The sequence below is a fragment of the Saimiri boliviensis genome, chromosome 8, assembly GCF_048565385.1.
Source record: "Saimiri boliviensis isolate mSaiBol1 chromosome 8, mSaiBol1.pri, whole genome shotgun sequence".
In the NCBI taxonomy this organism is placed as follows: Eukaryota; Metazoa; Chordata; class Mammalia; order Primates; family Cebidae; genus Saimiri; species Saimiri boliviensis.
In genome coordinates this window covers 25,097,542-25,124,521 of record NC_133456.1, presented here as the reverse complement: position 1 = coordinate 25,124,521, position 26,980 = coordinate 25,097,542, and the positions used below count along the sequence as shown (strand labels likewise).

Below are 26,980 nucleotides of genomic sequence, written 5' to 3'. Positions count from 1 at the left end.
CCGTCTTTGGCTGGTGCTAGAGGAGCTCTGGGCCGCAGCCCTGAGCTGGCCCCACGGTGGCAGGGTGAGGGCAGGGTACTGCGGGAATGGCCATCTGGTCTTCGAGGTTTTCCTTTCCTTCCCCGCAATGGTGGGCTGGACGAAGGCAGTGCAGAGCTTCCTGGAGGGCATGGGTGGAGGGGAGCTGCCTGGGCTAGGGCGGGCACCAGGGTGGGCACCAGGCTGGCCGATGTGGAGGAAGCTCCCAGAAAGACTGAAGGGTAGGGGTGCCTGGGTACCCCAGAGACCCAATGGGCAGTAGTGGGCCCTGGGGGTGCATAACAGGTACCAGAGGCTGGTGCTGATGCAGCTTCCCCGAGCCCATGTGCGTCTGCAGGTGAGGCTGGGCCTGGGGCTGGCCAAGGCTGGCAGCTCTCAGCCTTGTCCCCAGTGTTGGAAGGGGCCTCCCATCTCTGCCATGTTTGTTCTAAGAAAGTAGAACAGTTGCCCTGGGAATGGTGGGGAGTCCTGTTCTTTCTTAGCTCTGTGATCTCTGGGACAGGATCCCCTGCTGCCTCAGCTTCCCCTCTGTGAAATGAGCCAGATGTCCAGGCTCTGGGTTGGTGGGGGTGCTGGTGGTAGAGGGCTAGTGGGGGCCCAGCTGCTGACTGCAGGCCCCCTAGGGCAGGGACGCCCCAGGGTCCTGTTGATTCTGTTATCAGTGGCTATGAGGCTGAAGCTGATGGGGGAAGTCCTATGACCCCTGAGTCAGGTCCTCTGCTGTGACTTCCCTCTTGGCCCCCATGTGGGGTGCCGCCCTGTGGCTCTGGTGTGAGGCTCCTCCTGTCCTCCCAGCCTGTACTCCCTGTCCTCATACTGGGAGGCACACAGGGCTCTTGAGCACATGGGTGGGTTTGGGATGGGTTTTGCCAGGCAGAGGGCCATGCTTGTGTGGAAGCCCAGTGCAGCAGCTTGTAGACATTTTGTGGGGCACCCCAGAGCCCGTTACTCAGCCAGTGACCGGGTTCCTCCAGCCCTACCCTGTTCCTGCTGCCTGGCACTCATTCTCTGATGACCCAGGGGCATCATTTGGGTTGGAGCCTTGCTGGGGGAGTAGCAGGACACAGCTATTTACCTGGGTGCCAGTTGGCCTGTCTCCCCTGCCTCCTCACCCCAGTCCTACAGAGGGAAACTGAGGCATGGAGCATGGAACTTCGGAATGGGGCTTGGGACCATCTATGGAAAGAGGCTTCTTCTGGGATGAGATTCTATCAACTCTTCCCCTTCCTCCTGTCCCCACTCCTTCTCCCCATTTCCGCCTCCCACCCCTAGTCCCAGGAAGGGCCATCCTCAGGGCAGTAGGTAGGGGTGGAACCTGTCCTCTGCTCCCTGGACTAGGTGCCTCGAGCCTGGCTGTGTAGGCAGCTCCTAGGAGGTGTAGCTGGGAAGGTGGAGGCTGCGTCCTCATGGCCTGACATGGCTAATTCCTGCCTGGTGACCCTGGACAGGCTGCCACCCTTCAGAGCTCTGAGTTCTCCTTAGAGCCTCTAGGTGCCTATCCCTGCCTCCCAGTGCCCATCCTGAGTACCGCCTCCCTCCACCCCCAAATAAGTCTGGGCTGGGTGCCATGGGCTGCGTATGAGTGGATGGTACCCTTTGTGGGCATGTGGGGTCAGCTGTGCCAGGGTTCGCTGACCTGGCAGAGTCTGCAGTCGGGGACTTGGGTCTGAGTTTTGTTCAGAAGCTCCCCAGGTGAGGCACACGCCTGCTTTGTCCTCCCGGATGCAGACACAGTCATATCAGTGAAGAACCTGCCACCTGCACCCTTTCACCCAAATCTACTTGTTCTTAAACCATCTGGCAGCTGGGCACATCCTGAGCAGGGTTTTTGAACCCTAGTGTCACATCAGCATGGGTCCCAGCCCTCTCCCATCCACTGTCGGGCCCTGAGCAAGCTGTGTTCCTGCTGTCTGGGGTGTGTGGTGAGTGCTGACTGTGCACCAGCACCCCACAGAGGCCTCACAGCAGCCTGTCATCTGTTTGACAGATGGGGAAACAGTGCTTGAAGCAGGTGCTCAGGGCTGCTGGCTCTTGCCTCCCTTTCTGTGGTTCTTTGAAGGAGGCTGGGTAGAGTTCTCAAGAGCTAGGCCTCTTCCTCAGTGACCTCCTCTCTGAGGAGCCCCTGTTTACCCACTCCCACCTGCGCTACAGCCCAGGACCCTGGCTGGTTGGTTGGCTCCTGCCATCGGATCTGCCTGGGGCTCTGCTGCCGTGGGTGTGTTTCGGGGTGGGTGCCTGTCTGATCCGCTCTGCCTCTCCTTTTCCCTAGTCACTGTGGGGCCCTCAGGCCTGACTTCCCACCACAGGCCACATGGGTGGTGGGTACCCTGGGTTTGGGGCAAAGGGCCAGGAAGAGATCTACCCTCATTTGTTCTGGGGCCTGGGTTCGAGTCCCACTCTGCCTGCCTAGGCTCCGTAGTGTCCTGCAGGCTCCAGCGAGAGGCCTCTGGCCTTACTCCACTGTGAAGGATGCTTGCTCCCTGCTGGCTGCATACAGGCCTCTTGGCCTGGCCCTGGGGCAGCAGAACTTCACTTCTCATCTCTCCTTGTCATCCTGACCCAGCCTGGGTGTGGGGCTGGCTATGGTCCAGGGTCCAGAGCCAGGGTGAGGAGGGCTATGCTGAGTCCCTCCCCCTGGGCTGCCCCGTCTCCTTGTTGCTCTCAGGGTCTTGGGGAGGGGCTGGGCCTGGGGCTCCCTCCTGCCTGTTTACACAGGGCTCCTCCTCCCTTGAGGCAGCTTGGCCTGGCTGTGCTCTTGGAGCTCAGGGCCCCGCCTCCTGCCCTGTCCACTTGGCCTGCTGGAGCCAGGCCCTGGGGACCCACCAGCCCACGCCTGACCCAGAGGCCCGCCTGCCAGGCCGACCACTCCCAGTCTTTCCCAGGCCGGTCCTTTCCAGGCTTTAAAAAGCATCTGGGGAGCTCCGGGGACTTGGCTGGCCCCTCGCCAGCCCCTGCCAAACTGTTGTTGTGTAAAACTGTAGCCGATTAATTTAAGACCTGCCAACTTCAGCTGTGAGGCCGACTGGGGGTGCCCCCATCCCCTCTCCTTTCCCCAGAGCCCTGCCCACCACCTGCCCTGCCCCCACAGAGGCAGCCTCTCCCATTGGGGTGCCTCCCACTGGGGTGCCTCTCCTACTGGGGTGCCTCTTGGGGAACTTCCTGGGCCCTGCTCTCAGCTCCTTCTGTGCCCTCTGGGGACCCCAGCTATGTCAGGAGCTCCCAGGGGCAGCCCCTGGTTCAAGTCCTGTAGCATCAGCCCAGATACCCCTATGGGAGGGGAGAGCACAGGCCCCAGCCTCCTGCAGAGCAGGTGCTGTTCCCCCTATAGAGTGATGCTTGGGAGAGCCTGGCCCTATGGGCCCACTGAGGCACCCAAGGCCAGCCCTGCTCTGGTCCTGCTGCCACAGTGGGGCAAAAGGAGCTGGCCTCTGTCTGAGGCCCATCCTGCCCATGGGGGGAATGTAGGCCTGACTGCCTGGGCACCTGGTTTTTCAAGAGATTCTGGAAATCTGTATTTTCTGTGAGATCTCTTAATTATTAAATGTTGGCAACTAATCCATGTTCTAAGAAAGTATAACAGGGCCAACTCAAGCATCCCTTTGGGCCACCAGTTTGTGGCCCAGGGACATGCCCCGTGGCCTTGAGCAGCTCAGAGAAGCCACCCACCGGGGCTGTGGGGCACACCCGGGCTCATCTGGAGCTTGCCCTGGCAAAGCTCCATCCTCCGGGGCCTTGGTTTCCTTCCCCGATGTTGGCTGCATCTTGGTGTACCCCAGGGAGGCTTGGGGCTTGAAGTTCCTTCTGGAGCTGGCCCTGATAAGCCATCACAGCATCTCCCTTCAGAGGTCCCTGCACGGGGGCTGTAGCTGCAGCACCTTGTGTGCAGCCTGGCCTGGCTGGCCCCTGTCTCTTGCTCATGGGTCCCTCAGGACTCATGCTGCGGCACCTCCTGCACCTTGACTGGTCCACACCACTCCTTCGCGTTCCTAGGAGTTTGCGGTGGTAGGACTTGGAGCTGCTGGGTCTCTGAAGTGCTTAGGAGGCCTGTGGCATTAGTTGCCACCCATGAGCCCCAGGACTGGTGACCTGCAGGGTCTGGAGCTGCAGCGAAGCCCCTCGAGCCCTAGGCAGTATTGGAGGTGCCCTCCGCCCAGCAGTCTTCCCCTCTGCAGACAGCTCAGCACCTGCTGTGCTCCTGGGCTGCCTGGAGACAAGGAACACCTGCCCCCTAGAGGCCCCGCTGTTCTAGAAGCTTTCTAGAAGCCTCTGTACTCCTACCATAACCCCTGAACCCCAGGCAGGATTTTGGAATTTGTAAGTTCTGGAAGTTGAGTGGCATCTCACAGCCCATGGAAGTGCAAGGAAGTTGGTGGCCGGTGCCCACTGTAGGGTTGGCAGCTTGAGCCTGTTCAAGTCTGCAGTGAGCCTCCCTGTCCAGGGTCTGTGCCAGTGATGTGGGAGACCATCCTGAAAGAGCTAGAGCCAGGAGGACAAGAAGTGTGCTGGCCACAGAAGCCCTGACCCAGGAGAGATGAATGGCAGGACTGAGTCCCCAGCCCCTTAGTCACGGGGAAGCTGCTGCCCGCCGCCTCTCAGACTGAGTTTCGTATTGTGTGTTGTGGAGGGAGGGATGAGGGGAGTTGATTTCAGCGACTTGCCATTGAGGCCTGCAGTCATTCCCAGGTATAGCCTGCACTGCACTGTCGTGTTCTTGGGGGATATGCCCCTCTCACCTGCAGCATGAAGGCTGCTTCCAAGCCTGCAGGATGGCCCTGCATGGCCAGCCTGTGATGGATGCCACATGGAAGTGACGGGGGTGTGTCACGGGAGAGCACAGGTACCCATCATCCCTTATAGCCCCTCCCAGTCCTTCCCTCCCCAGGGTGACTGCCCTGGCCGGCCTTTGACGCCATGTACTGCTATGTGGGTTCTGGGGTTGAGTCATCATCTTGTGCTTGGTGTCAGCATCAAGCGGTGTGTGCCATGTCCTCATGTTGCATGCTCCAAGCAGACACACCTGTGTATCCTGCCCACTCTGGAGGGCCGTGGTGTCACCAGTTCTTTCGGGCCTGTTATAAGCACAGCTGTGTGTGGATTCTGGTGGCAGAAGGACGGATTCCTGTTGGGTTTCAGCCTGGGAGCCGGGCTATGGAGCCTCTGTTGTCATTCTACCCTAACTCTCTAGGACTGCCTCCGCTGCTGCTGGAGGACTTGGTGGGGGGCCTGTGGCAGTGCCCAGCAGCATGCAGTGGGTGCTCCTGGGCAGGCTGCTGGGTCTGTCTATGCTGTGCCCCCACCAGTGTCTTCTTGGGATGGGGCGGAGCCAGCTGCCCATGGTGGCCACTACTCTCTGCGAGGCCTGAGTGTGTACTGCCACTGCCCACCTAGGCCAGCAGTCCCGGGTCCCTTGGGGGGGACCCTGCACTGTGACGTGCCAACCTCTGTGCTTCCTGGTGAGCATGTGCCGCCTCCTTTCTGCCTCCTGTGTGTGGTTGGCCACTGTGGCCCGAGCCACAAGGAATCAGGGAGGGATCTCCTGTTTGCCTTGTGGGCATAATGAGTACTGTCCCAGAGCTGGTGGCACGTGAGGGTGCACAAGCATTGCTTCTGCTTCCCCGCAGCCAGTAGGGCCACCCATAGGGCACACACAGAAGGCCCTGCCAGTCAGGCCTAAGCCTGGGCGTGGACCCCTCAACATCTTTGATAAGGCAGAGGCAGCAGTGGCTTCCTCATGCCCTGTCCTGTGTGTGCATGGGCTCATGGTCAGCCTGGCAGGGTCGGCCTCTCGAGAGTCCACACTGGGCATTCCCCTTCCCCCATAGGCAGGCAGACTCAACCACAGCAAGAACCACAGTGTAGGAGCCCCTGGCAGCGTGCAGTGGCTATGGAGTCTGGAACAACCCAGGGGGCTGGGTGAGCTGCTGTAAAGGTGCTCTGGGAACAAGGAACAGGAGGGCCAAAGCTCAGAGGTGCCCCAGTGCATGCTGGGAATCGCACTATGCCTTTTGGGGTTTCGGAGGCTGCCTCGGGGACACTGTGCTTGTGAGATGGGTTGCTTCACCAGAGAAGGTGGGAGGACCAGCTGGATGGGGTGTGTGGGTCTTTGAGGGCCCAGGGCCCTGGGGTGGCACTAGGGTCAGGGCTGGAGGTGGCATTGAGGTCACAGGATGGAGGAGAAAGGGCATCAGGCAGCTGGTGGGTTTGAGAGAAGACATTGGGGCAGATGGTCCCTGCTGCCTGCGCCCTTGAAGGACCTGTGCTGGTGACAGCCTGGCTGTGGCAGGACCCTGGCCAAGCTCCAGTGTGTGACTGAGGTGGAGCAGTCTACGGTGGCTCATGGTGGCCCTGCCAGGTATGGCCTTGCCAGCAGGGGGCTAGGTTCCCCAGGCAGCTGTGCACATCTGCCCTCCCACAGGGCTAAGCAAACATACCTGCCTTCCCCTTTGAACCATGAGCTCCTGAGTTCTCACACAGCTCTGTGAGGTAGATGTTAGCAGATGTGACCAGGGGTCGGGCAGGTCCACTCCTTGCTGAGTGGTTGCTGCTGGGGCAGGCTGGAGCCTGTCTAAGGCAGCCCTGGCTGTCCTCCACCTGCCAGGACCCTGACCTGGGTCCCTACTCTTCCCTGTGTGCTGAGGGTTGGGGGTGGAAAAGATGGGATTCCTGGGACACCCTTTACCCCAACAGGTGTGTCTGGCCCGATTCCAGCCCTCAGGCTTCCTGCAAATCCTGTTTTAATTACCCAATTACTGCCAAGAGGAAATCACTAATTGCTTTTCCAGTATCACATTCCTCCTGGCCTTTCTGAGAGTGATGGGGACCCAGGAAGGAGGCCTAGAACCTGTCCCCAGCCAGAGGAAGGGGCAGTCCTGTCAGGGGTGACGAGGGTCCAGGAGTGGGTCCACTGGGGCCTACCTCAGCCGTGCAGTCCTGGCCTGGAAGGGGAGAGGCAGGTGGGCTCTGTGCCCTGTGGGGGATCCTGAGAAGAGAGGGCAGCAGAGGCTCCTGCCCCTAGAGCAGCCCTTCCTGGGGCCACCTCACACTAAGAACAGGTTTGGCAGCTGCCTCTGCAGAAAGGCTGAGAGGTATGTGAGGCCTCTGCGTGTGGCCGCCTCCCTAGCTGCTGCCCTTGGTCTGCCTGTCCCCACCTCATCCTGTCCTTCCCCTAACCCTGGAGCCAGATAGCAGCTCCACAGGTGCATGCCTATTGCATAGGCAGAAGGAGGGCCAGGCCCCTGGCTGCCATCGTGGGTTGGGCAGAACTGGGCAACTCCTCTTGCCAGGTCAGGGCCAAGCCAGGCAGCCCCCTGCTTCCCGGCGGCTGGGGCGCGTGCCGGCCCTGGCACATAGCCTGGGCGGCCCAGACATCCTCCCAGCACCCCCGCGTGCCCTCAGCCTGGAGAATGGGCCCTTTGTTGACTCTGGGCGGGACGGACAGCTGACCTGGCCGGGCCCTCAGCTGCCCGCCTGCAGCAGTTGGCCAGGGCTGTGGCAGTGATGGGAGTGGATATAGTCAGCAGGGCCAGCCTGGGGCCTGCAGTGAGTCCTGCCTGCTGTGCCTCGGGACAAAGGGGTAAACCTGCTTGCTCGTCTGTGGGGAGGGTCAGGCGAGCCCTGTGGCAGTAGGAGGTGCCCAGTCCACAAGTGAGGGCAGTGCCTGGCCTGGCTCTGGCACTGAGAGGCCTGGGGACCTGGTGCCTCAGGACTACACTCCAGTCTCAGCTCCGAGGCCAGGGTCAACTCGCCCATGTGCATGTAGAACAGGGACCCCAGGGTTAGATGGTCTAGGCAGAAGCGGGTGGGGCGACCCGTGTCCCCCCAGCCAGGGTCGGGTGGGGGCCTGGTGCAGCCAAGGGACATGTCCAGGGAGGCTGATGGCTCTGCTGAAGCCCCTTGGGTAAAGGGGAAGGTCTTTTCGGGCATGGGGGCATGCATGGGCATCGCTAGCTCCTGTTTAGTGCTGGGAGGTGGGAGGTCGGGCTGTTGGGGCCAGTCGTGGAAGGTTCGGGTGGTCTTTGGGGAAAGATTTGCAGAGCAAGGTGACAGCTGGGGGAGGATTCCAGGGCATGCCTGTGGACCAGCCCCACAGCCGGGACTCGTCAAGCCTCTCCTTTGCTCTGCCAGCTGCCCAGCTGCTGTGGGAGGGGCTTTGGGTCCAGCTACCTCGAGGGTGGGCTGCCTCCAAGCTGGTGGCCCACGAGTGGACAGCTGTGGCCAGGGTGTGGACGTTGACACATGGGCTCCAGGCCGGCGTGTGCCCTGCTGTCCTGCCAGCCGCTCTGGCCTCAGGCCCACCTGCCGTCTGTGCCCCTGCGCTCTTCAATTCTCCTGGAACAGCCTCCTGCTGGGTGCTGGCTCCCCCTTCCCACTTTGCGAGCAGCTTCTGTGCTCCCCCCAGGTGCAGTTGCGGGTCCAGGGCTCTGGGTTCCTCTGGCAGGTGCTGTGTGAACCTCAGTTTACCTCCTGTCTGTGTGGTCTGATGAAGCTGGCTTGGTTGCACAGGCCCTTCACCCTGAATGCTCTCCGGGTCTTGGGGACCACTGTCCTAGCTGGATGCCCTGCAGAACGTGTGTGCGCACACAGGGGCCTGCTGAGCCGGGACTGTGGAGCCTCAGTGAACAGTGTGCGGCCTGCTCTGCATGCCGTACATCCTCTGGCCTGGTGTGCTGGGCCTTGGCCTCCCCAGTGTCTCGCTCACACTACCCTCTGGCCATGCCATGGCCTCTCCTGGGGTCCTGTCTTCCTGGGCCCAGCCTGCGTGTGTGAAGGGGTGGGGGTGGCCCAGTGCGGGGCAGGTGGGTGGACAGATGGGTACATAGCAGATGGACAGCTGGACGCGTGTGCTCCCGGCTGCAGCTGTCGAAGCCACCTGTCCAGTCGGCATGCTGCCGGCTGGGGCGGGGCGTGCCTGGGGCCAGCCCGTGGCTCCTGTGGCTTCTTCCCGCCCCAGGACCCTTCACTGCACCCCTCACCCACCGTTCCTTGTCTTGGAGCTGGTGTGCCCCCTGGACCTGTCCTTCTCTGACCCATTTCCTCTACCCCTTGGTGTGACATCTGTGCCCCCAACCCTGAGTGGGTGGATGCTTGGCAGGCAAGGCCAGGGTCAGGTCCCAGCATCAAGTGGTCCTGGCCTTTGTGAGGCGGGAGGCTGGTCCCTCTCTGGTCCTGTTCCTATTCAGACCTCTCTCAAGTGCTCCCTGCATGCCGGGCCAGGTTCCATCAGCTCAGGCCAAAGAGGCCCTGCTGCCAGGGGCGAGAGGGGCCGGGCCTGGGGGGGTGGGGAGGAGCTATAGACCTGGTGCTGGTAGGGGAGTGGGAGCTGGGCCTGGGCTTCACAGTGGGAAGCCGCTGGGGATCTCTGCAGGGCTGTGGGGATGGAGGAGATGGCAGGAATTGCAGTCCCTAACCTGGGTCTTCCAGGTTGGAGCCCCAGGTCTGCACACTGAGCACCCCTGCCCCAGCCTCCACCCAGGCAGTGTCTTGCCCTCCTCATCTTCCTGTCCCCACTGCCTGGCCGCTGTCGTAAGCCACTGGCCTGGCTCTGTGGTTGGCTGCTGAGGTGCAGTGATTGCTTTGTGCCTGGCCTCCCTGGGTCCACCCTGTTACCACCTGGCACACCTGGCCTGATCCTCATGTAAACATCAAAACAGCTCTGTCTAAGGGCAGGGTGTCTGTCATCCCCATTTCACAGGTAGGGAAATGGAGGCAGAGAGAGGTTTGGACCCAGGCCATATGGCCCAGAGGCTGGTCCTGGCTGGCATCCACCTGGGTCTGAGTACCTGCCCTCTGGCTACTGGCCCAGAGTAAGGCAGGGGGTTTGTGGTGCTGGCACCTCAGCTCCCACCAGGCAGGCCTTGGGCCACTGGTCATTTTGAACAAGGACTCCCATTCCTGCTGTGGCCGCAGGACAGGCAGGCGCAAGTGCACTGTGTTCGGGTGTGGGTGCAGTCCAGACCCCACCAGCAGGGGCACTGGGTGGCTGTGCCTGGGCCACCCGCTGTCCCTGTGTCCTTCCTCCCAGAGGCCGTGGGCCATGGCTGCAGCTGGGCCATCCCGGCCGCCTCCTTCCCTGCCCAGCTCTGAGCTCCACTCTTCCGGGTCTGGTTTGACTTAAGCCTGCTTGGAGGCGAGGCAGCTGAGCGGATGTGGGGGGTGGCTGCCGGTGCTGAGGAATGCGGCCCTCCCCCTCTCCCAGCCAACAGCCTCTTTGGCCCAGAAACACAGCGCCCCACCCTGGCTGGCCGCCTTTGGCCCAGGCCTGATGGATTGGGCTCCGACCAGGGGCTTTTGCCGGGCCCTGCTGCCCTGGACCTGCACTGCCCTGTCACCATGAGGTCACGGAGGAGGGGTACTGAGTCTGGGCCCAGGCCCCTGCCCTCAGGTAGCGGTGGAGAGGTTGGCTGCCCCTGGGGAGTGGGAGCCAGTCAGGCTGGTGGAAGCAGGCCACAGCCCACAGCGTGAGAGCCTGCCCTGGACTCATAGCTGGGCAGACACGCCCCAAGAGTCCCATCTCTGGAAAGCCCCCGGGTCTCTCTGTTAATTAAATACATTTGTTTGGTAAAAGCAACTAAAAATACTTGCAGCATCGAAAGCTGTGGAGGAGAAGAGCTGGCTAATTAACGCCCGGTTTGTTTGGGATCTGGAATACATTTCCATGCCGATGAGACTCCCACCCTCCTCCACTGCCTTCTTGCCGGGATGCCCCCACCCCCAGGACACCCCATCCTGGAGTCTTCTGGTCCCAGCCACCCTAGACTCCCTGTGAGCCTCAGCCTCTGCCACCAACAACCAACACCCCTCCTTCAGAAGCACAGCCTGGCCACAGGGGTGGCTGGGCACCCATGGGACTCCTACAGCCTTCTCCCTGGGTGTGGCCGTGCTGCTCCGTGGTGAGCGCTGGGCTGTGGTTGTCTCCAGGCCCCAGTGCCCTCTGGCCTCTGCTGACTGATAAAGGGGCTGGGTCCCAGGCTGGTCTGTTGGGGTCTGAGTTTGCCCTGCACTGGGGCTGGGGCCGGGGATGTGGAGAGTGAGTGTGGCTGGCCCTGGCTCTCTCTGCTTATGCATGTCTTGGGCAGCTCCGGGAGGGGCTTTAGATCCCTGACCTTCGGTAGGGGTAGAGCTGGCTCAAGGAGGTGTCAGCACAGCCCCAGTTAGGGACCCTTGCTGCTGCAGATCCTGGTGGACCTCTCGAACCCCGGTGGCCGGCCTGCCCTGGCCTATGAGAGCGTGGTGGCCCAGGAGGGCAACCCCATACTGCGAGACCTCGTCCTCAGCCCGAACCACCAGTACCTCTATGCCATGACCGAGAAGCAGGTGGGTGCTGCACCAGTCAGACGGTGTGGGCTGAAGGTGGGGGGCCTCCTGCCAGGAACTCTAGTCACCGAGCAGTGGGGGTGGGGCCACATCACAAGTCAGGTACTCCTGGCTCCTGGTAAAAGTGGTTTCAAGCTGCTCTGTGCTCTGCCTGCCTGCAAACTCATGGGCCTGGCTGGGTCTGTGGGGGAACCAGCCTGGGCACCAGGGACCCCACAACATCACTGCTGCCTCCATGTTCTCGTGAGCTGGGGTGGAATTCTCACCCCTCCCCTACTGACTTCTTGACCACAGAAACAGATATGTGAAGGAGAGTTATTTCAGAGGACAGGTGTCACTGAAGGGTTTGGGGTGGGCAGGGCCCCTGAGTCCTAAGGCCTAGGGCTGGGTCTCTATCCAGTAGGTCTGCTTGTAGCGCCTATGGCTGGCCTGGTGCCTGGCCCAGCTCTTTAAGGCCATGGACTTGAGTCTCTGGCCTGACCTGCCTGGAGTTCACCTCTGCCCTTTGGCCCAACCTAGTGGCCTGTGGCTGTTGGAGGGTGGGCAGACGGGGCAGGTGGGGCCAGGCTGGGCACACCAGCTAAGGCCAGGCCTCTCTCCCCTTATGGCTGGCTCCTGCTTCTCCTCTGCCCCTCCTGGGTGCAATGGGGTTCTGCCTTCCTGGGGACCTCAGGGACATGCCTCCATTGGCACTGGGATGCTGGGCTGAGCCAAGGAGTCAGAGGGAGCTGCAGGGGAGTCGCCTGGCTCTACACATGGGTGCCTGGCCCTCTGAGTGTTGTCTGGGCCTGCCTTGGAGCTTAGGATTGGGGCTCACCAAGCCCATTGATCCCTGTGGAAACTGATAGCTGGGAGGGAGTCCAGACAGATGGAGAGGAACTCTGGCTGGAGCTTCAGGTGCTTCTCTGATGGGTTCACCCCATATGGACTGTTCCCTCTGGCTGCTGCCTCCTGGGTTCCCAGAGCAGAGGCCTGACCTGTGTGACCTAGCTTGGCTAGGGCAGGGTCACCAGACCCTGGAGGCACCCCTGTATAGACTGAGAACAAGTGCAGGGCCTCCCCAGGCCTAATGAGAGCAGAGTGGGGAGTCAGAGGTGAGGATGGCTGGGATGCCTGGCGTGGGACTGGAGGGGCCTGACACCTCCGCCACCCCAGGTGACTCGGGTGCCTGTGGAGAGCTGCGTGCAGTACACGTCCTGTGAGCTGTGTCTGGGGTCACGGGACCCCCACTGTGGCTGGTGTGTCCTGCACAGCATGTGAGTATGGGCAGGTGGGGATGGCCATGGTGGTCTAGAAGTGGGGAGGGGTAGCCTGGTGCAGGGTAAGCCACCCCAAGTTCTCCACCCCGTCTAGGGGGAGCCCCTATAGGTCTCCCCACCTATTCAGCCTCAGCCCCTCTGCCTTCAGCTGCTCGAGGCGGGATGCCTGTGAGCGGGCTGACGAGCCCCAGCGCTTTGCGGCGGACCTGCTCCAGTGCGTGCAGCTGACTGTGCAGCCACGCAACGTATCTGTCACTATGTCCCAGGTCCCGGTAAGTGTGGCATCCCAGGTGGTAGGGGTTGGGGGGCAGCCATGGGGACCCTGCTCACCACACCTCTTGCTGCGTGCCCAGCTTGTGCTGCAGGCCTGGAACGTGCCTGACCTCTCAGCTGGTGTCAACTGCTCCTTTGAGGACTTCACGGAATCTGAGAGCATCCTGGAGGACGGCCGGATCCACTGCCGCTCGCCCTCTGCCCGGGAGGTGGCGCCCATCACGCGGGGCCAGGGTGAGTGGCCCAACACAGTGGTGCCTGCTGCCTGCCCAGGGCTGCCATCCAGTCACCGCCTGTTTAGCGCCTCCCTTGTTCAGTTCCAAGGGCACGTGGGTAACACTCTGGCAGCTGATACGGAGGGGGTCTCACCACCTGCTGGTCTGCAAGTGGAGGAAACCCTCCAGACTTGCAGCCAGAGCAAGAGCCCTCCTGCCAGGGAGGTGAACAATAGATAAATCCTTCTTGGGACTTACCTATGGGCTCACCATATAAACGTAGACACACGAGCATACTTCGCCTCCGCCACCATAATTATTGCTGTCGCTACTGGCGTTCAGGTCTTTAGGTGTCCTGTGGTGACTGAGGGTGGAAAAGCAGGGCAGGGTAGGAGACATGAAGGGACCACACAGTGGAGACCTGGGATCTTGGGGGGTTTGCAGGCTGGAAGTGGGAATGGGTGAGGGGTGGGCCATGTGGGACGCAGGTTGGGTGGGGGACAGAGTCTCATGGGATTTGGGGTACAGGACCTCGCTAGCTGCCACAGCTCATTGGGTAGTCACCCTGCAGGCCCTTCCCCAGGAGCAGGCAGCCTATGGGCATGTGGAGGGCCTCACAGTTCCCAGCCCCTTACGCTACTAAGCAGGAGGCAACCAGAACAGATCCCAGGCTTCGGTCACCTGGGGGCCGAGGGGGATAGAGGCACGTTTGATGGCGACTGTCAGTGGCAGCTCAGAGGGTCCCTGGGCGAGTTGTTCCCCTGTCTGGGCTTGCCCTGGATCCTGGTGACTTGGCTGTGCTGCTCCTGCAGGAGACCAGCGGGTGGTGAAACTCTACCTGAAGTCCAAGGAGACGGGGAAGAAGTTCGCATCTGTGGACTTTGTCTTCTACAACTGCAGCGTCCACCAGTCGTGAGTGTCCCTGGGCCCCTCCACCCACCTGGTCCTGGGCTACTTGCCACACCCCCATCTCTGTGGTCCCACTGTGCTTGCTGTCTGCTGACATGCCCTTGTGTGGCCAGGCAGCAGACGATGATTCCATGGCTGGGATTCCCGAGGCTGGGTAGTCGTCAGGGAGGGAAGAGAGTCATTGTGAGAGCAGCTGGCAGGTAGAGGAGCCAGCTAGGGCAAGGCCACCAGTGTGGAGGGTGCCTGAGGCCAGGGCAGGTGCACCAGAGAGCAGCAGTCAGAGTGGGCGGCAGTGCCTACCCCACAGGGATCGCGCAGGGCCCCAGGCAGCTGTGTATGGCTTCAAGGGCACAGTGGTATAGACAGTGGCCCATGGGCACTGGTGTGGAGGGCTGAGGGCTGGTTTGAGGGCCTGGGCAGGGGCCCAGAGATGGCCCTTGGGTGCCTGCCACTTCTGGTGTGTGGCAGGCTGCTGCCAGACAATGCAGCGTCCAGGTCCCCTCTGGTTGGTGCTGGGCAGTATGCAGGCCCCTAGGTTGGTGCTGGCCACTATGCAGGTCCCCAGGGATCATGGCTGGGAGGCAGCTGCTATGCCTGCTGCCCATTTTGGCTGTGAGCACCCCCAGCCTCAGAGGAAGGATGGGAAGAGCTGGGGGCCTCCCGTGAGTCCCACTGTGAGCCCAGAGGAGAGCCCTCACTCCTTCCCTGACCCAGAGGGCCCAGGCTGAGGCAGTAGAATTTGGCTTCAGAGACAGGAGGTACCTGGCTTTTCAGGCGTGCCTTTGTTGACTGACTCACAGATGGACTCTGTCACTGCTTTTGTAGAGCAACTGCTGTGAGCCAGGCAGGCTTTTGATTTCAAGGATGCAGCGTGTCACGTCCCAGGTCGGGTGGGGGATCTCTGGGGCAGAGGTCTGGAGGGGGCCAAGGGCTGCAGGAGAAGCAGGGTGGTTGGGGGAGCTGGCGGGTCAGGAAATCCTGGAGAGTAGATGGAGGTGGCGTCTTCCTGGAGGCTGTTGAGATGGTGAGGTGTCAGCCCTGTGCAAGGCTGTGCTGTGGGCAGAGCCCCTGCAGTGGCCAGCCTGGCAGACCCTGGGGCGCGTCAGAGGGAACCAGACAAGCTCCTGTCCCAGCGAGCCTGTGTTCTGGCCAGAGAGGTGATGTGCACGGCCCTGTCCAGCTCTGTGGCAGCACATGCTGTTACAGTTTAAATCTAAGTTTGTTAAAAGGAGTCAGTACTTAAAATGAAGTTCCTTAGTTGCACTGACACATTTCTGGTGCAAGTAGCCACGCCTGGCTGGCAGTCAGGTTGTGATCAAGGCTCTGGAGGAAAAAGCAGTGAAGAAGAAAGAGCTTGGCATCGGAGGGTGGGCAGGCGAGACCAGCTGTCGGGGAGGCCTGAGGAGACAGAGGGGCAGCTGCGTTCACGTTTGGGGGAAGAACTTTCCAGGCCAGGAGCAGTCAGTGCAAAGCCCCTGAGGTGACACGATGAAGACCAGCAGGGGCAGCACAGTGTCCTTGTGATCACAGGTGACCCTGCGTGGTTGCGGGTCCCCAGGCTTCAGCACCCACCCTCTCCCTGCAGCTGCCTGTCCTGTGTCAATGGTTCCTTTCCCTGCCACTGGTGCAAATACCGCCATGTGTGCACACACAATGCAGCCGACTGCGCCTTCCTGGAGGGCCGTGTCAATGTGTCCGAGGTAAGGCTGGGTGAGTGTGGGGCTCAGGTTTTCAGAGGTGGAGCAGAACTGGATTGAGACAGTCCATCTGGGTGTCACCCAAGGCCTGGCCCAGGGAGCGCCTATGGGTGACTGGGATTTTGGCGTGTGGTGCCTGTACCACCAGCCTGGGTCAGCGAGGGGACCCTGGATGCCAGCTGGGAGGCCTGTGGGGGTCACTGTCTTGGCCTGAAACCAGGCCTGTGGTATTTGTTGGCCCCAGGGCAACCTTCATGACTCTCAGGAAAGGGGAGAAGCCTCAGACGAGTTCTGCCCCTGGGCCTCTGTGGGGGTTGCAGACGGGCTCCTGGGTACAATGTGGGGCACTGTCAGGCTGCAGAGCAGGTACAGGCAGAGCCTGGGGCTCGGGAGCCTGGCTGGGCAGGGGACCTTGCTGGCGTAGTGTGCCTGGAGTCTGGTGGGTTCTGGAGTCTCTGGGCGCTGAGTGGTAATTGCTAGTAATTACGTAGTAATTTTTCAGGGCTGGGCAAGGCGCTGGCTTTATGAACGGCAGACTCTTCCTTCTAGAACCTGAGGCACTTAGTACCAGGACAGGCAGGACCCAGGGCCCACGGGCGCTGAGTGGTAGAAGCTGAGGCTGGAGCTGTGGCGGTCCCTACCCCAACCAGGTCTGGCTGTGGGTGCGGAGCCGGGACTTGCAGCCAGATCCCTTTCATTTGCTGTGGACACTACGCCCTTCAGCTGGAGGGGGCAGGCTCTGTTTGCCAGGGAGACCTTGGTGCCTACAGCTGGGCTACACTTTTCTGCCAGGCTAGGGGCCGAGGAAGTGGCATGGTGGCCCTCTCTCCTTTGGGTCCCTTTTCACAGAGGCCCCCTGACCCCTAGGGTCACCCTCTGGACTGGACTTTTCCGCTCCCTGGCATGACATCAAGAGACAGGACGGCAGCGGAAGGTAGCCAAGAGCAGCAGGGACTATGGTGCTTGTGACAGTGGGTATGCAGGAGCCAGGGACACAGTGGGGGTCTTCCCTGGGTGTGTGGCCTGCCCAAGGAGCCGGGCCAGGGTGTCCTGGGGTGTGGGCAGAGCCGATAGTAGAGTCTTAGGCGGGAGCTGGTCCTGGGGCCTCTTGGGCCAGGGAGAGCTGGGTGTGAGTCACTGTGGGGATGACATGCAGATGCACTGGCTCCCGTGCTGTGCACAGCCCAGGGGCAGGCGGGGGCTCAGCACAGTGGTTGTCAGGGGTGGCCGCAGGGCTCTGGGCAGCTTGGGGTGGTTTTGGGACTGAGATAGCCCAGTTCCTCAGTGGCAGCCTTCCCTGAGCCCTCCCCCATCCATGCCATGAACTTTGGAGCACCCTTGGGGGACAGAGAAAGTGGGCCCTGGAGTAGTGGCCCTGGGGGCTCAGGGCGTGGGGAGGCAGAGCAGGCAGGGCTGGGCTGGGGGCATGAGTGGGGTCGAGGGGCTGTGAGGGAATGGATTCTCTCCACAAATACTTACTCTTTTCTTTAGCTTGAGTCCTAGATTTTTATGTAGCCGTTCCTAAGGGGCGTGACGTGAGTCCTCCCAGACTTGGGGCAATGGCCAGTGCAGTCGCCTCTCTTACAAACCCTCTTCCCGTCTCTGGTTCTGGCGAGTTCCTTGGGCCACCTCCTGAGACAGGAGCATACTACATCCAGGTTCTTGCTGAAACAGCCAGATCTAACCCCCAAGGCCGCCGCCTTCCCCCTGTCCCCTGCCCTCATGCTGGGAGGGGTCTCTGTAGCCTCTTGTGCCAGCCTGCATGCTGGGGTTTGTGTGTTTGTCTGAAGATGGAGTAGGCTGTGCGTGTTGATGGGAAGGGCCACTGGGCTGGGGCCGTGGAGGCAGCTGGTGCTGTGTGCCAGGGCCTGAGGGCTCCCGCGTGGAACCCCCACTTTAGCAGAGCTCATGAGACACTCTCAGAAGTCGGGACTCTCTTAGGAATGCCTGTTTCTGGGCTCTGCAGAAAAGGAGGGGTGTGGTTGGCATCTCCACATAACAGTTGGATGCCCCGCCATTCAGACCTGAGCAAGTCTTAGACCCCCCTTGCACAAAGGGGAGGCCTGGGTCCCTTGAGGGAGTAGGCTGATACGCTGGCAAAACGCACCCTGTTAATCTTCCCCCAGCGTTTCCCAGAGGGACTTCCAGCCTTTTACCAGGGAGGCTGCACTGGGGAAAAGGCTATAATCAGAGCCTTTGGGGACAACTGGACCTGGCTCTGAACTGTCATTGATCCCAGGAGACCCATGACACTGTGGCCCTCCTGTCAGAGTCGGACCAGCTGGAGTCAGGTGATCACTGGAGTTTCAGCACAGGCCTGACTCAGTGGGCCACATGGGTCCAGAGCTTCCTGGGTTCTCACCCAGCTGGGTGTTGGGGAGGAGATGGGGTGGGGATGCAGGGAGTACCTGAGAGGACAGGGTGTGGCCCAGGCAGCCAGTCAGCTTCCTCAGTGGGCACGCAGAGGGCAGGGGTGGCAAGGGGACAGGCCAGCCTCAGCATGGTGGGGCAGGCAGGTAGGGGACAACCACTTTGGCCTCGATGCCTGCCAGGCCCACACACTCACACTGTTGTTAGGGTGGGTGGTGGTGTTCCCTGGCTGGGTCCTGGGTTCCAGGGATGGTCCCGGGATGAGACCTCACTCTGCGTGAGCTAGCTCTATGTCTCCTGCTACTGGCCAAGAGGTTTTCTGGACTTAGGAGCCTCGAAGAAGCCCAGGCCTCACCATAGTTGCTTTCTGGCTTGCTGCAGGCTGAGCCTCCTGGGCTCCTCTGGGCATTTTCCAGTTGGGTGCATGGTGGGACAGCTCACCTGGTCTCAGACCGACCGTTCCAGGGGGCTCAAGGGCAGCCTAGCTTGGACTGAAAAGAGTCTCAGTGCCCTAAGCCACCCATTTTCATGGCTGGGGCCCTCCAGTAACAGAGTGGCCCATGTCACAGTGAGATGCCAGCCTAAGCCTCAGCGTGCAGAGTCAGTGAATGTGCCTCAGCCTGCCAGGGAGGTGCGGCATAGGTATGACCACTGTGTGTGCCGGTGCCTTCCTGCTGTGGCTGTGGTCTGTTCAACACACAGCTGAAAGTGCAGCCCCCAAGTTGGGGCCAGTGGCCCTAGCTGCAGGATGCCACCACCTGCCTCTCCCCAGGGGACACAGGAGCATCCCTGCAGACTCGGAGATCAGCTTGCCTAGCTGGGCCTTGTTAACTCTGCTTCCCTGGAGCTCCTGAGAGGCCAGGCCAGAGTCCAGGCCCCCTCCTGGGTCCTGGAAAATCTCTGCAGACCTGGGCCCAGGCCTGCCCGCCTTGGGGACTATTGCAGGGCTTGGGGATTACAGCCTGTTTTCAGCATCCCTATTTAAAGCCCAGCTTAGTGGCGCTCCCAAGGGGCTATCTCCTGAGGCCAGCAGCAGCCATGCTGCAAGGAAGCTGGGCCATTGCATCAGTTCTTGTTGCCGAAATGCTGGTCCCAGAGGCCAGGCCTGTTTTTCTGCTGGGCTCTGGCTATTTTTACATACTCCCTGGGCACCCAGCACGGAGCCTGCAGCCCCAGAGCCCCACTCTCTTCTACCTCTAGGGCTTTTTCAGCTGCCGGCCAGATGGTGCTCCTTTGGTCTATGGATTGGTGGGGGTTCCTAGAACATGGGGCAGGGCATTCAGGGGCCAGAGGTAACAGAGCGTGTCTGGGTCACAGTACGTAGCTACTGTCCCAGCCAGCTGTCTCTGCGGGCCTTGTTTTGCCAGTGCATAAAGTGGGCACAGTGGTGCTTGGCTTGAGCAGCATAGGCCCAGCACACATCCGGGGCACAGTGGGGTGTACCTTGCTCACAGGTCTCCACCCCTGGGCTCAGCCAAACTCATCTTGTCCCCAGGACTGCCCACAGATCTTGCCCTCCACCCAGATCTATGTGCCAGTAGGAGTGGTAAAACCCATCACCCTGGCTGCTCGGAACCTGCCACAGCCACAGTCAGGCCAGCGTGGATATGAGTGCCTCTTCCACATCCCGGGCAGCCCGGCCCGCGTCACTGCCCTGCGCTTCAACAGCTCCAGCCTGCAGTGCCAGAATTCCTCGGTGAGGCAGCCGGGGCAGGGGCTGGGGGCTGTGAGCTGGAATGGGCCAGTTACCCTCACAGCCCTGGGTCCTGGGGTGTGTGCTTGTTCACAAAGGTCAGTGCACATGCTCATGTGTATATCTCTGATGAGTCAGAAGCCACTCCTGGTTTCCCCTGGCCACTGCCAGGCCTCTCAGGTGTGCCTGCGTCATGTGGGCAAGTGGGCCGCAGGGGGCCTGTGCTGTCTCAGTAGCTGCCGAGAGCCCCTAGATTTATGTTGGGAGCAGCCTGAGGGTGAGCTGCAAGTCAGCCATGAGGGTCACTCCTGGCCACACAGCATATGGAGTTCCCTCTGCTGTCCAGCCTTTCCAGACATTTCTGCTCTATCACCAACTCTGTCTGCCCTGCACCTTCCACCTGCATCTTCCTCCCCATCCTCCCTTCTCGCCAGGCCCACATTAATCTTCCCTTCAACTGTGTTTAAAGGGAAGAGGGTGTATCGGGGAATTTGATAGGATCCAATTAAATTCCTACAGATAATATAATGATGAATTGCCAGGCCGCCCCTTGGAGACGCTGGGCTCCCTGCACCGCCCCAGACAGGAACAGAGTTGAGGTCATCCACAGAAGAAAGTGGGGCACAGCTGGAACCCCTGGCCGAGCTCCCCGGGAGGGGCAGTTCACATGGGCCCAGGCCTGCTTTATGGGGGAGGGGACGGGGGGCAGGGCTGTACCTGACAGTGATCCTGCCTTTCTCTGCTCCAGTCTGGGAACACAGATCTCCCACCTCAAGGTAGGGAAGTCCTGGCCCATTCAGCAAAGATACTGAGGTTCACAGAGCGTGCAGATGCATGTTCTAGGGCCAGCTTGGAGTCCTGGTTTCCACCCTGGCTGACTGCAGGGAGTGGTCACAGGCTGCCTGTGATTGGAGGTGGTCTTCAAGGGGGTGCCACAGAGGTGACTGTGGGAAGCACAGAGGTTCCCCTGGAAGGGCACCTCATGGTTGCTAGGCTGGAGAGGGGCCTCTGGAGCTGAGAAGGAAGCCCTGTGTAGGGTAAGGGTGAAGAGGGAGCTTTTGTGGCTACAGAAACTTCCCCCTGAGCTGGCCATACTGGTGGCTTGGTGGGTGTCAGGCTCTGGCCTGGAGGCTGCTTATCTGGGGAGCCTGACTGCGCCACCACCCCACAGTACTCCTACGAGGGGAACGACATCAGCGACCTGCCGGTGAACCTGTCGGTCGTGTGGAATGGCAACTTCATCATCGACAACCCACAGAACATCCAGGGTGAGTGGACGCCCCGGCGGGGTGGGTGGCGGGCAGGCCTGAGCTGACCACACTCCTCCCTGCAGCGCACCTCTACAAGTGCCCGGCCCTGCGGGAGAGCTGTGGACTCTGCCTCAAGGCCGACCCACGCTTCGAGTGCGGATGGTGCGTGGCTGAGCGCCGCTGCTCCCTGCGACACCACTGCACGGCCGATACACCTGCGTCCTGGATGCACGCGCGTCATGGCAGCAGTCGCTGTGCCGACCCCAAGATCCTCAAGGTAGGGCCCCTAGCCCTGCCCCACACCCCATGCCCTGCCCCACCCTGCCCCACATCCTACGCCCTGCGGGATGCCTGCACCCTAGCCTTTGCCTCCCGCAGCTGTCCCCCGAGACGGGCCCGAGACAGGGCGGCACGCGACTCACCATCACGGGGGAGAACCTAGGCCTGAGGTTCGAGGACGTGCGTCTGGGCGTGCGCGTGGGCAAGGTGCTGTGTAGCCCTGTAGAAAGCGAGTACATCAGTGCCGAGCAGTGAGTGCAGCCTGGGGCGCGCATGGGGTGGGACAGGGTAGGGCTCCTGCAGCCCCTGAGGCCCGCCTGCCCACAGGATCGTCTGTGAGATTGGGGATGCCAGCTCCGTGCGGGCCCACGACGCCCTGGTGGAGGTGTGCATTCGGGACTGCTCACCGCACTACCGTGCTCTGTCGCCCAAGCGCTTCACCTTTGTAGTGAGTTTGCTGCCCTCCCTCTCCCGCTATTCCCTGCTGCTCTGAGAGGGTGTCTGGCAGTGGCAGCTGAGTGCTCCTGGACCTCCCCATGGCCCCTTGTCCGGCCATGCTCTGCCGCTGCTCTTCCATGGCCTGGGTGCTGTCCCCCTCCCTTCCTGGATCTGGGCCAGCTCCAGGGCTCCTGGCCCACCTTGGGCCGTGCCCGAGAAGCCCAAGAGTACTGGCTCTGGAGTGCAGCTCCCGGGCACTTCTGGTCTGGGGAACTGTCTGGAGCTATAAGTGGGCCAAGTGAGGCCTGCCCACATGTGACCCGAGGGAGTTCCCTGAGAGTTCCAGCAAGTTCCCTCTTCCTGCAGACACCAACCTTCTACCGTGTGAGCCCCTCCCGAGGGCCTCTGTCAGGGGGCACCTGGATTGGCATCGAGGGAAGCCACCTGAACGCAGGCAGTGATGTGGCTGTGTTGGTCGGCGGCCGGCCCTGCTCCTTCTCCTGGTACGGGGTGCAGGTGTGGTGGGGCCTGGCTGCTCCTCCTCCTGGTTCAGATGGTTGCATGCCCCCTCTTGTTGCCTGGGCAACAGGGCTATGGAGAGCCTGGCTAGGGTGATCACTGTGAAACCCAGAGGCGGAGAAGATTACCATGGAAACGGCTACTTCCAGAGTGGGAGGACTGGGCGGTGACAGGGGCGGGGCCTGCCTCTGGGGGCGGAGCAACCTGGCTGCGTCTTCCCTGGTTCTTCCCTGTCAAGGAGATCCCTTGAGTACAAAATAAGAAGTATCTACAAAAAATTTTAAGAGGGAAAACAGAAATCTTAACAAAAGCCCTGAGGCTTGAAGTGGATAATTTTAGATTAGGGATGATAATGGAACATCCCTTTAAATATTTTCCTGTGGTAATTACCCGTTATCAGACTAATCATTGGTGTCTGCAGCTGAGGGGGCCTGGTGGCTGTGGCGCTCCTGGCAGTGGTGGAAGAGCTGAGGGTCCGGACCCAGGTGCGGGCCATGCCCAGCTGCCTGCCCAGTGGGATGTCCCCATGATCCCCACCCCAGGCCAGCTCATCTAGTCTCCTCATAGCCCCCAGAATGCAGGGATAGGGCCAGCTTTTCCCAGTGGGGCAGGTGCCAAGAGGGAAAGTATCTGCCTGGCCCAGGGTAGTAGGAATAGAAGCCGGGCTCCCAGCACTCGGACCACAGGTTGAGTGAGGGTGGCCCTGGGACAGGCAGGGAAGGTTGGGGCCAGAGCTTAGTCTCACTGACCCTCCCCAGGGACAAAGGGAGACCAGCGTGAGGCCACCTTCCAGCCTGCATGTGTGGGGTGGGCCTGCTGCCTACTGCTTCTAGGGAGGCAGAGGCCTGGTGGGTGTGGAGCCCTGGCCAGGGTCACCTGGAGGGGGTGTGGGCGACAGGGAGGGTGTGATGAAAGCAGACCTGGGGAGGTGGCGTGGGTCCCAAATGCCAAGCTGGGAAGGAAATGCCAGTCGGGGCCTAAGGGGGCTGGGGCGAGGGTAGGACAGACATACACAGCCACCCAAGGCAGTACCTGTGACAGATGGCACCCTGTCCCTCAATATGTCTGCATTCCACATGCCTGGGTCCCACCTGTGTGCTCCTCACTGCCCTACTTGGGCCTCTCCAGGAGGAACTCCCGTGAGATCCGGTGTCTGACGCCACCCGGGCAGAGCCCTGGCAGCGCTCCCATCATCATCAACATCAACCGTGCCCAGCTCACCAACCCCGAGGTGAAGTACAACTACACCGAGGACCCCACCATCCTGAGGATTGACCCCGAGTGGAGCATCAGCAGGTAGGGCCCAGCAATGCCGCTTCCCTGTCCTCAGCTGCTGAGAGCAACGCCGAGCTGGGAGCTCTTCCACCGGGCACGTGGCGGTGGCCCTCCTGCATGTGTGTGCTGTCCTGCCGGGAAGCACTCCTTGCCAATAACTTTTACCTGTTTCCCGTCTTTGGGGAAGGCAGGTTTTGCCTGACTGAGCTGTGGACCATGTTTGCAGCTCGCTGGGCCCCACCATCATCTGGTGACCCCCTACTCTGTCCTCTTCTAGCGGTGGGACCCTCCTAACAGTCACGGGCACAAACCTGGCCACTGTTCGTGAACCCCGAATCCGGGCCAAGTACGGAGGCATTGAGAGGGAGAACGTGAGTGCCTACCCTCAGCTGCCCACCTTGGTCTAGGCCTTCACCTGGGCTGGGGCGCCTGCTAGGAATGCCCCTCCCCCGGGCCTGCTTCTCCCCAGCTTGTGTTAACCTTGGCTGTGTCTGGAGGCCCTTAGGGAGGCACCTGTCCTGCCTGGTGGGTTTAAAGTCTGGCTCTGGTCTGCTGGCCTCTTCTAGGCCACATGCCCCTGGTGCACGTGGGGTGGGTGGCCCAGGACCTGCCCTGCTGGTGCCTTGGCATCATCCATGCAGGGAACAGGTGGCCCCCAGGCCAGGGGCTCTATTATGGGGAGCTGTCAGGCCACTGGGGGAGGTCCCGCCCAGCATCCCTACCCTGTGTCTCCAGGGCTGCCTGGTGTACAATGACACCACCATGGTGTGCCGCGCCCCGTCTGTGGCCAACCCTGTGCGCAGCCCACCGGAGCTCGGGGAGCGGCCGGATGAACTGGGCTTCGTCATGGACAACGTGCGCTCCCTGCTTGTGCTCAACTCCTCCTCCTTCCTCTACTACCCTGACCCCATACTGGAGCCGCTTAGCCCCACTGGCCTGCTGGAGTTGAAGCCCAGCTCCCCACTCATCCTCAAGGTGGGTCACCTTTGCCCGTAGGCCAGGGAAGAGGCCCTTCATCCTGGGCTCTGGCTCACCCCTGCCTCCTACAGGGCCGGAACCTCTTGCCTCCTGCGCCCGGCAACTCCCGACTCAACTACACAGTGCTCATTGGCTCCACACCCTGCACCCTCACTGTGTCGGAGACGCAGCTGCTGTGCGAGGCGCCCAACCTTACGGGACAGCACAAGGTCACGGTGCGTCTGCCCACCTGGGTGCAGAGCTCAGAGAGCCATGCCCCACCTGTGGACCCTGCCCTGCTAGGACAGCCCCAGCTCTGACCTTGCCCCAGACTCACCCCTAGCTCAGAGGTCGCCCGGCTCCAGTGCAGGCCTGCCTTAGCCCTCAGCCCGCCGCCTCCTTCAGCCCACCAGACTGCCTGCCCACCCTGAGCTCTTGCCATGCCAGTGCTTTCCTAGCTGGCTGGGTACCTGCCCTGGGTCCTAGTGTCCCTGCCCTGCTGACCACTCTGTGCCCATCGGCGGGACCTTGCCCACAGGTGGGTGGGGCATCTCGCCCATCGGGAGGGGCTCCCGAGCTTTGTGAAAAGATGGGTGGCTCCTGAGTGGCCTCCACCCACTGGCAGGTGCGGGCTGGTGGCTTCGAGTTCTCGCCAGGGACACTGCAGGTGTACTCGGACAGCCTGCTGACGCTGCCTGCCATCGTGGGCATCGGCGGGGGCGGAGGTCTGCTGCTGCTGGTCATCGTGGCTGTGCTCATCGCCTACAAGCGCAAGTCACGAGACGCCGACCGCACGCTCAAGCGGCTGCAGCTCCAGATGGACAACCTGGAGTCCCGCGTGGCCCTCGAGTGCAAGGAAGGTCTGTTGGGGCTGGGGCACACTGGGGCAGCTGCCACCCAGACCCTGGCCCAGCCCCACACCTCCCCTCAACCCCCGACCCCGCTTCAGCTCAGTTTACGTTTCTGATAGCCTTGCTGTGCCAGGCCTGGTCCCAGGGCAGTGGGCAGGTGTCTGACCAGGACCTGGCCCTGCAGCAGGTACTACCTCCTTGGGGTGCTGCTTGAGACACAGAACCCAGGGCCAGACTGCATTTGTATCCCATCTGGGCTGTAAGGCTGAGGGTGGCTACTTACCCTTCTGTGCCTCATCTGTAGAGTGGGCGTGGTGACAGTGCCTGCTTCCCTGGGTGCTGAGAGTTTGTTGGGTTGGCGGTGCCTGCAGAGCAGCAGAGAGGGGTGCTTCTGCCATACAGCAGTGGGGAGCCCTTGTGCTTTGGCAGTCCCTGGGCACATGCAGATTTTGGCCTGAGCTGACCTTCATCCTTGAGGAGATGGCTATAGCGGGAGTCAGGCCACACCATCCTCCTAATCCAGGGCAGGTATGAGTGACAGAAATCTGTTCCATGCTGGGTGAGATTTTAAGCATTTGCAAATAGTAACTCACACATGTTCACGGCTCTAGGGGCAGATAGTAGGAGTACTCCCGCTGCAAGGTAGGACCTCAGCCATGTGGCTCCACCATACAGTTGTCATGAACTCCACCAGGACCGCACTGGGATGGGGTGTTTGTTTGTACGGGACTCAGCCAGTTTTAAAATGCAAAGTCCTGCATCCTGGGAGCCCACTCAGTCCCAGACAAACTTAAGTGGCCCCATGGTGGGCTGAGGCTCTCCCTACCTCTTGGGCAGTCCTGGTGGGACCAGAGGCAGGTGTGTGTTGGGGCCAGGTGGGAGGCAGGTGGCCTGGGCCTCCCTTGTGCTCCCACCTGCTAAGGCTGGCTGTCTGGCGAGGCTGGCGTATGTGGATGCGGTGGTTGGTGGCTGCTCCGGGCCAGGTGCAGATAACCAGACGCCTGGCAGCGGTCCCCAGGAGACGAAGGCTCCAGCTCTTAATTAAACCTGTCAGATGTCCCCCAGAGCCTGCCTGGCACTCTTCTGGCTCCTGATCAGATAGCCCAATCCTCGGGCTGCCGCAGGGCTGACACCTCACAGCTCTGGAATGTTCTGTCAGGGCCTGCTTCACTGCCCTGCCTGCTTTTGTTCCTGACAGAGGCAGAGCTGGCTCTGAGCAGGGTGGGCCACTCTGAGGGTGCACCAGACCCAAGATGTGCATGCAGTGGTTTGGGGGGCTTGGGGATAGCCTGCAGCCCTGAGATCTCAGCCCTACCCCTCACAGTGGGTGGAAGGAGCCCAAATTCCATAGCTGCTCTATGCTTAAGTGCCAGTGTCTGAGTTGCAGGAGGCCCTGCCCAGCCTGCCCCTGGTGCCGATGCTCTCTCTGCTCCTGTCTTGTTTGATCCTGCGGGAACCTGGCAAGGGAGAATTATTATCCCTGTGCTAGGACTGGGGAAGCTGGGGCACCGAGACTCACAGAAGTTTCCTTAAGATCATAAAACTAGTGAGTGTCAGAGCCAGGATTTGATATAGGCCCCAAGAGTGGGAAGGGTTGGGGCATAGAGCTGGGCAGCGAAGGGCCACCAGGGCATGCTCCCCCT

The 26,980-nt window shown here is 61.3% G+C and overlaps 1 protein-coding gene across 1 annotated transcript in view; it reads left to right on the top strand.

Moving 5' to 3' along the window:
* Positions 1-26,980, top strand: part of PLXNA1 (plexin A1) — a 54,005-nt gene that overhangs the window by 9,086 nt on the left and 17,939 nt on the right. Inside the window, exons 4-20 of the mRNA XM_039477297.2 lie at positions 11,212-11,352; positions 12,508-12,608; positions 12,760-12,883; positions 12,965-13,118; positions 13,912-14,011; positions 15,594-15,708; positions 19,571-19,771; positions 20,940-21,036; positions 21,102-21,295; positions 21,397-21,548; positions 21,625-21,745; positions 22,102-22,238; positions 23,383-23,550; positions 23,807-23,900; positions 24,265-24,504; positions 24,579-24,722; positions 25,112-25,346. Coding sequence (XP_039333231.1) covers positions 11,212-11,352; positions 12,508-12,608; positions 12,760-12,883; positions 12,965-13,118; positions 13,912-14,011; positions 15,594-15,708; positions 19,571-19,771; positions 20,940-21,036; positions 21,102-21,295; positions 21,397-21,548; positions 21,625-21,745; positions 22,102-22,238; positions 23,383-23,550; positions 23,807-23,900; positions 24,265-24,504; positions 24,579-24,722; positions 25,112-25,346 — 2,518 coding nt within the window. The remainder of the gene's footprint in view (positions 1-11,211; positions 11,353-12,507; positions 12,609-12,759; positions 12,884-12,964; positions 13,119-13,911; positions 14,012-15,593; positions 15,709-19,570; positions 19,772-20,939; positions 21,037-21,101; positions 21,296-21,396; positions 21,549-21,624; positions 21,746-22,101; positions 22,239-23,382; positions 23,551-23,806; positions 23,901-24,264; positions 24,505-24,578; positions 24,723-25,111; positions 25,347-26,980) is intronic.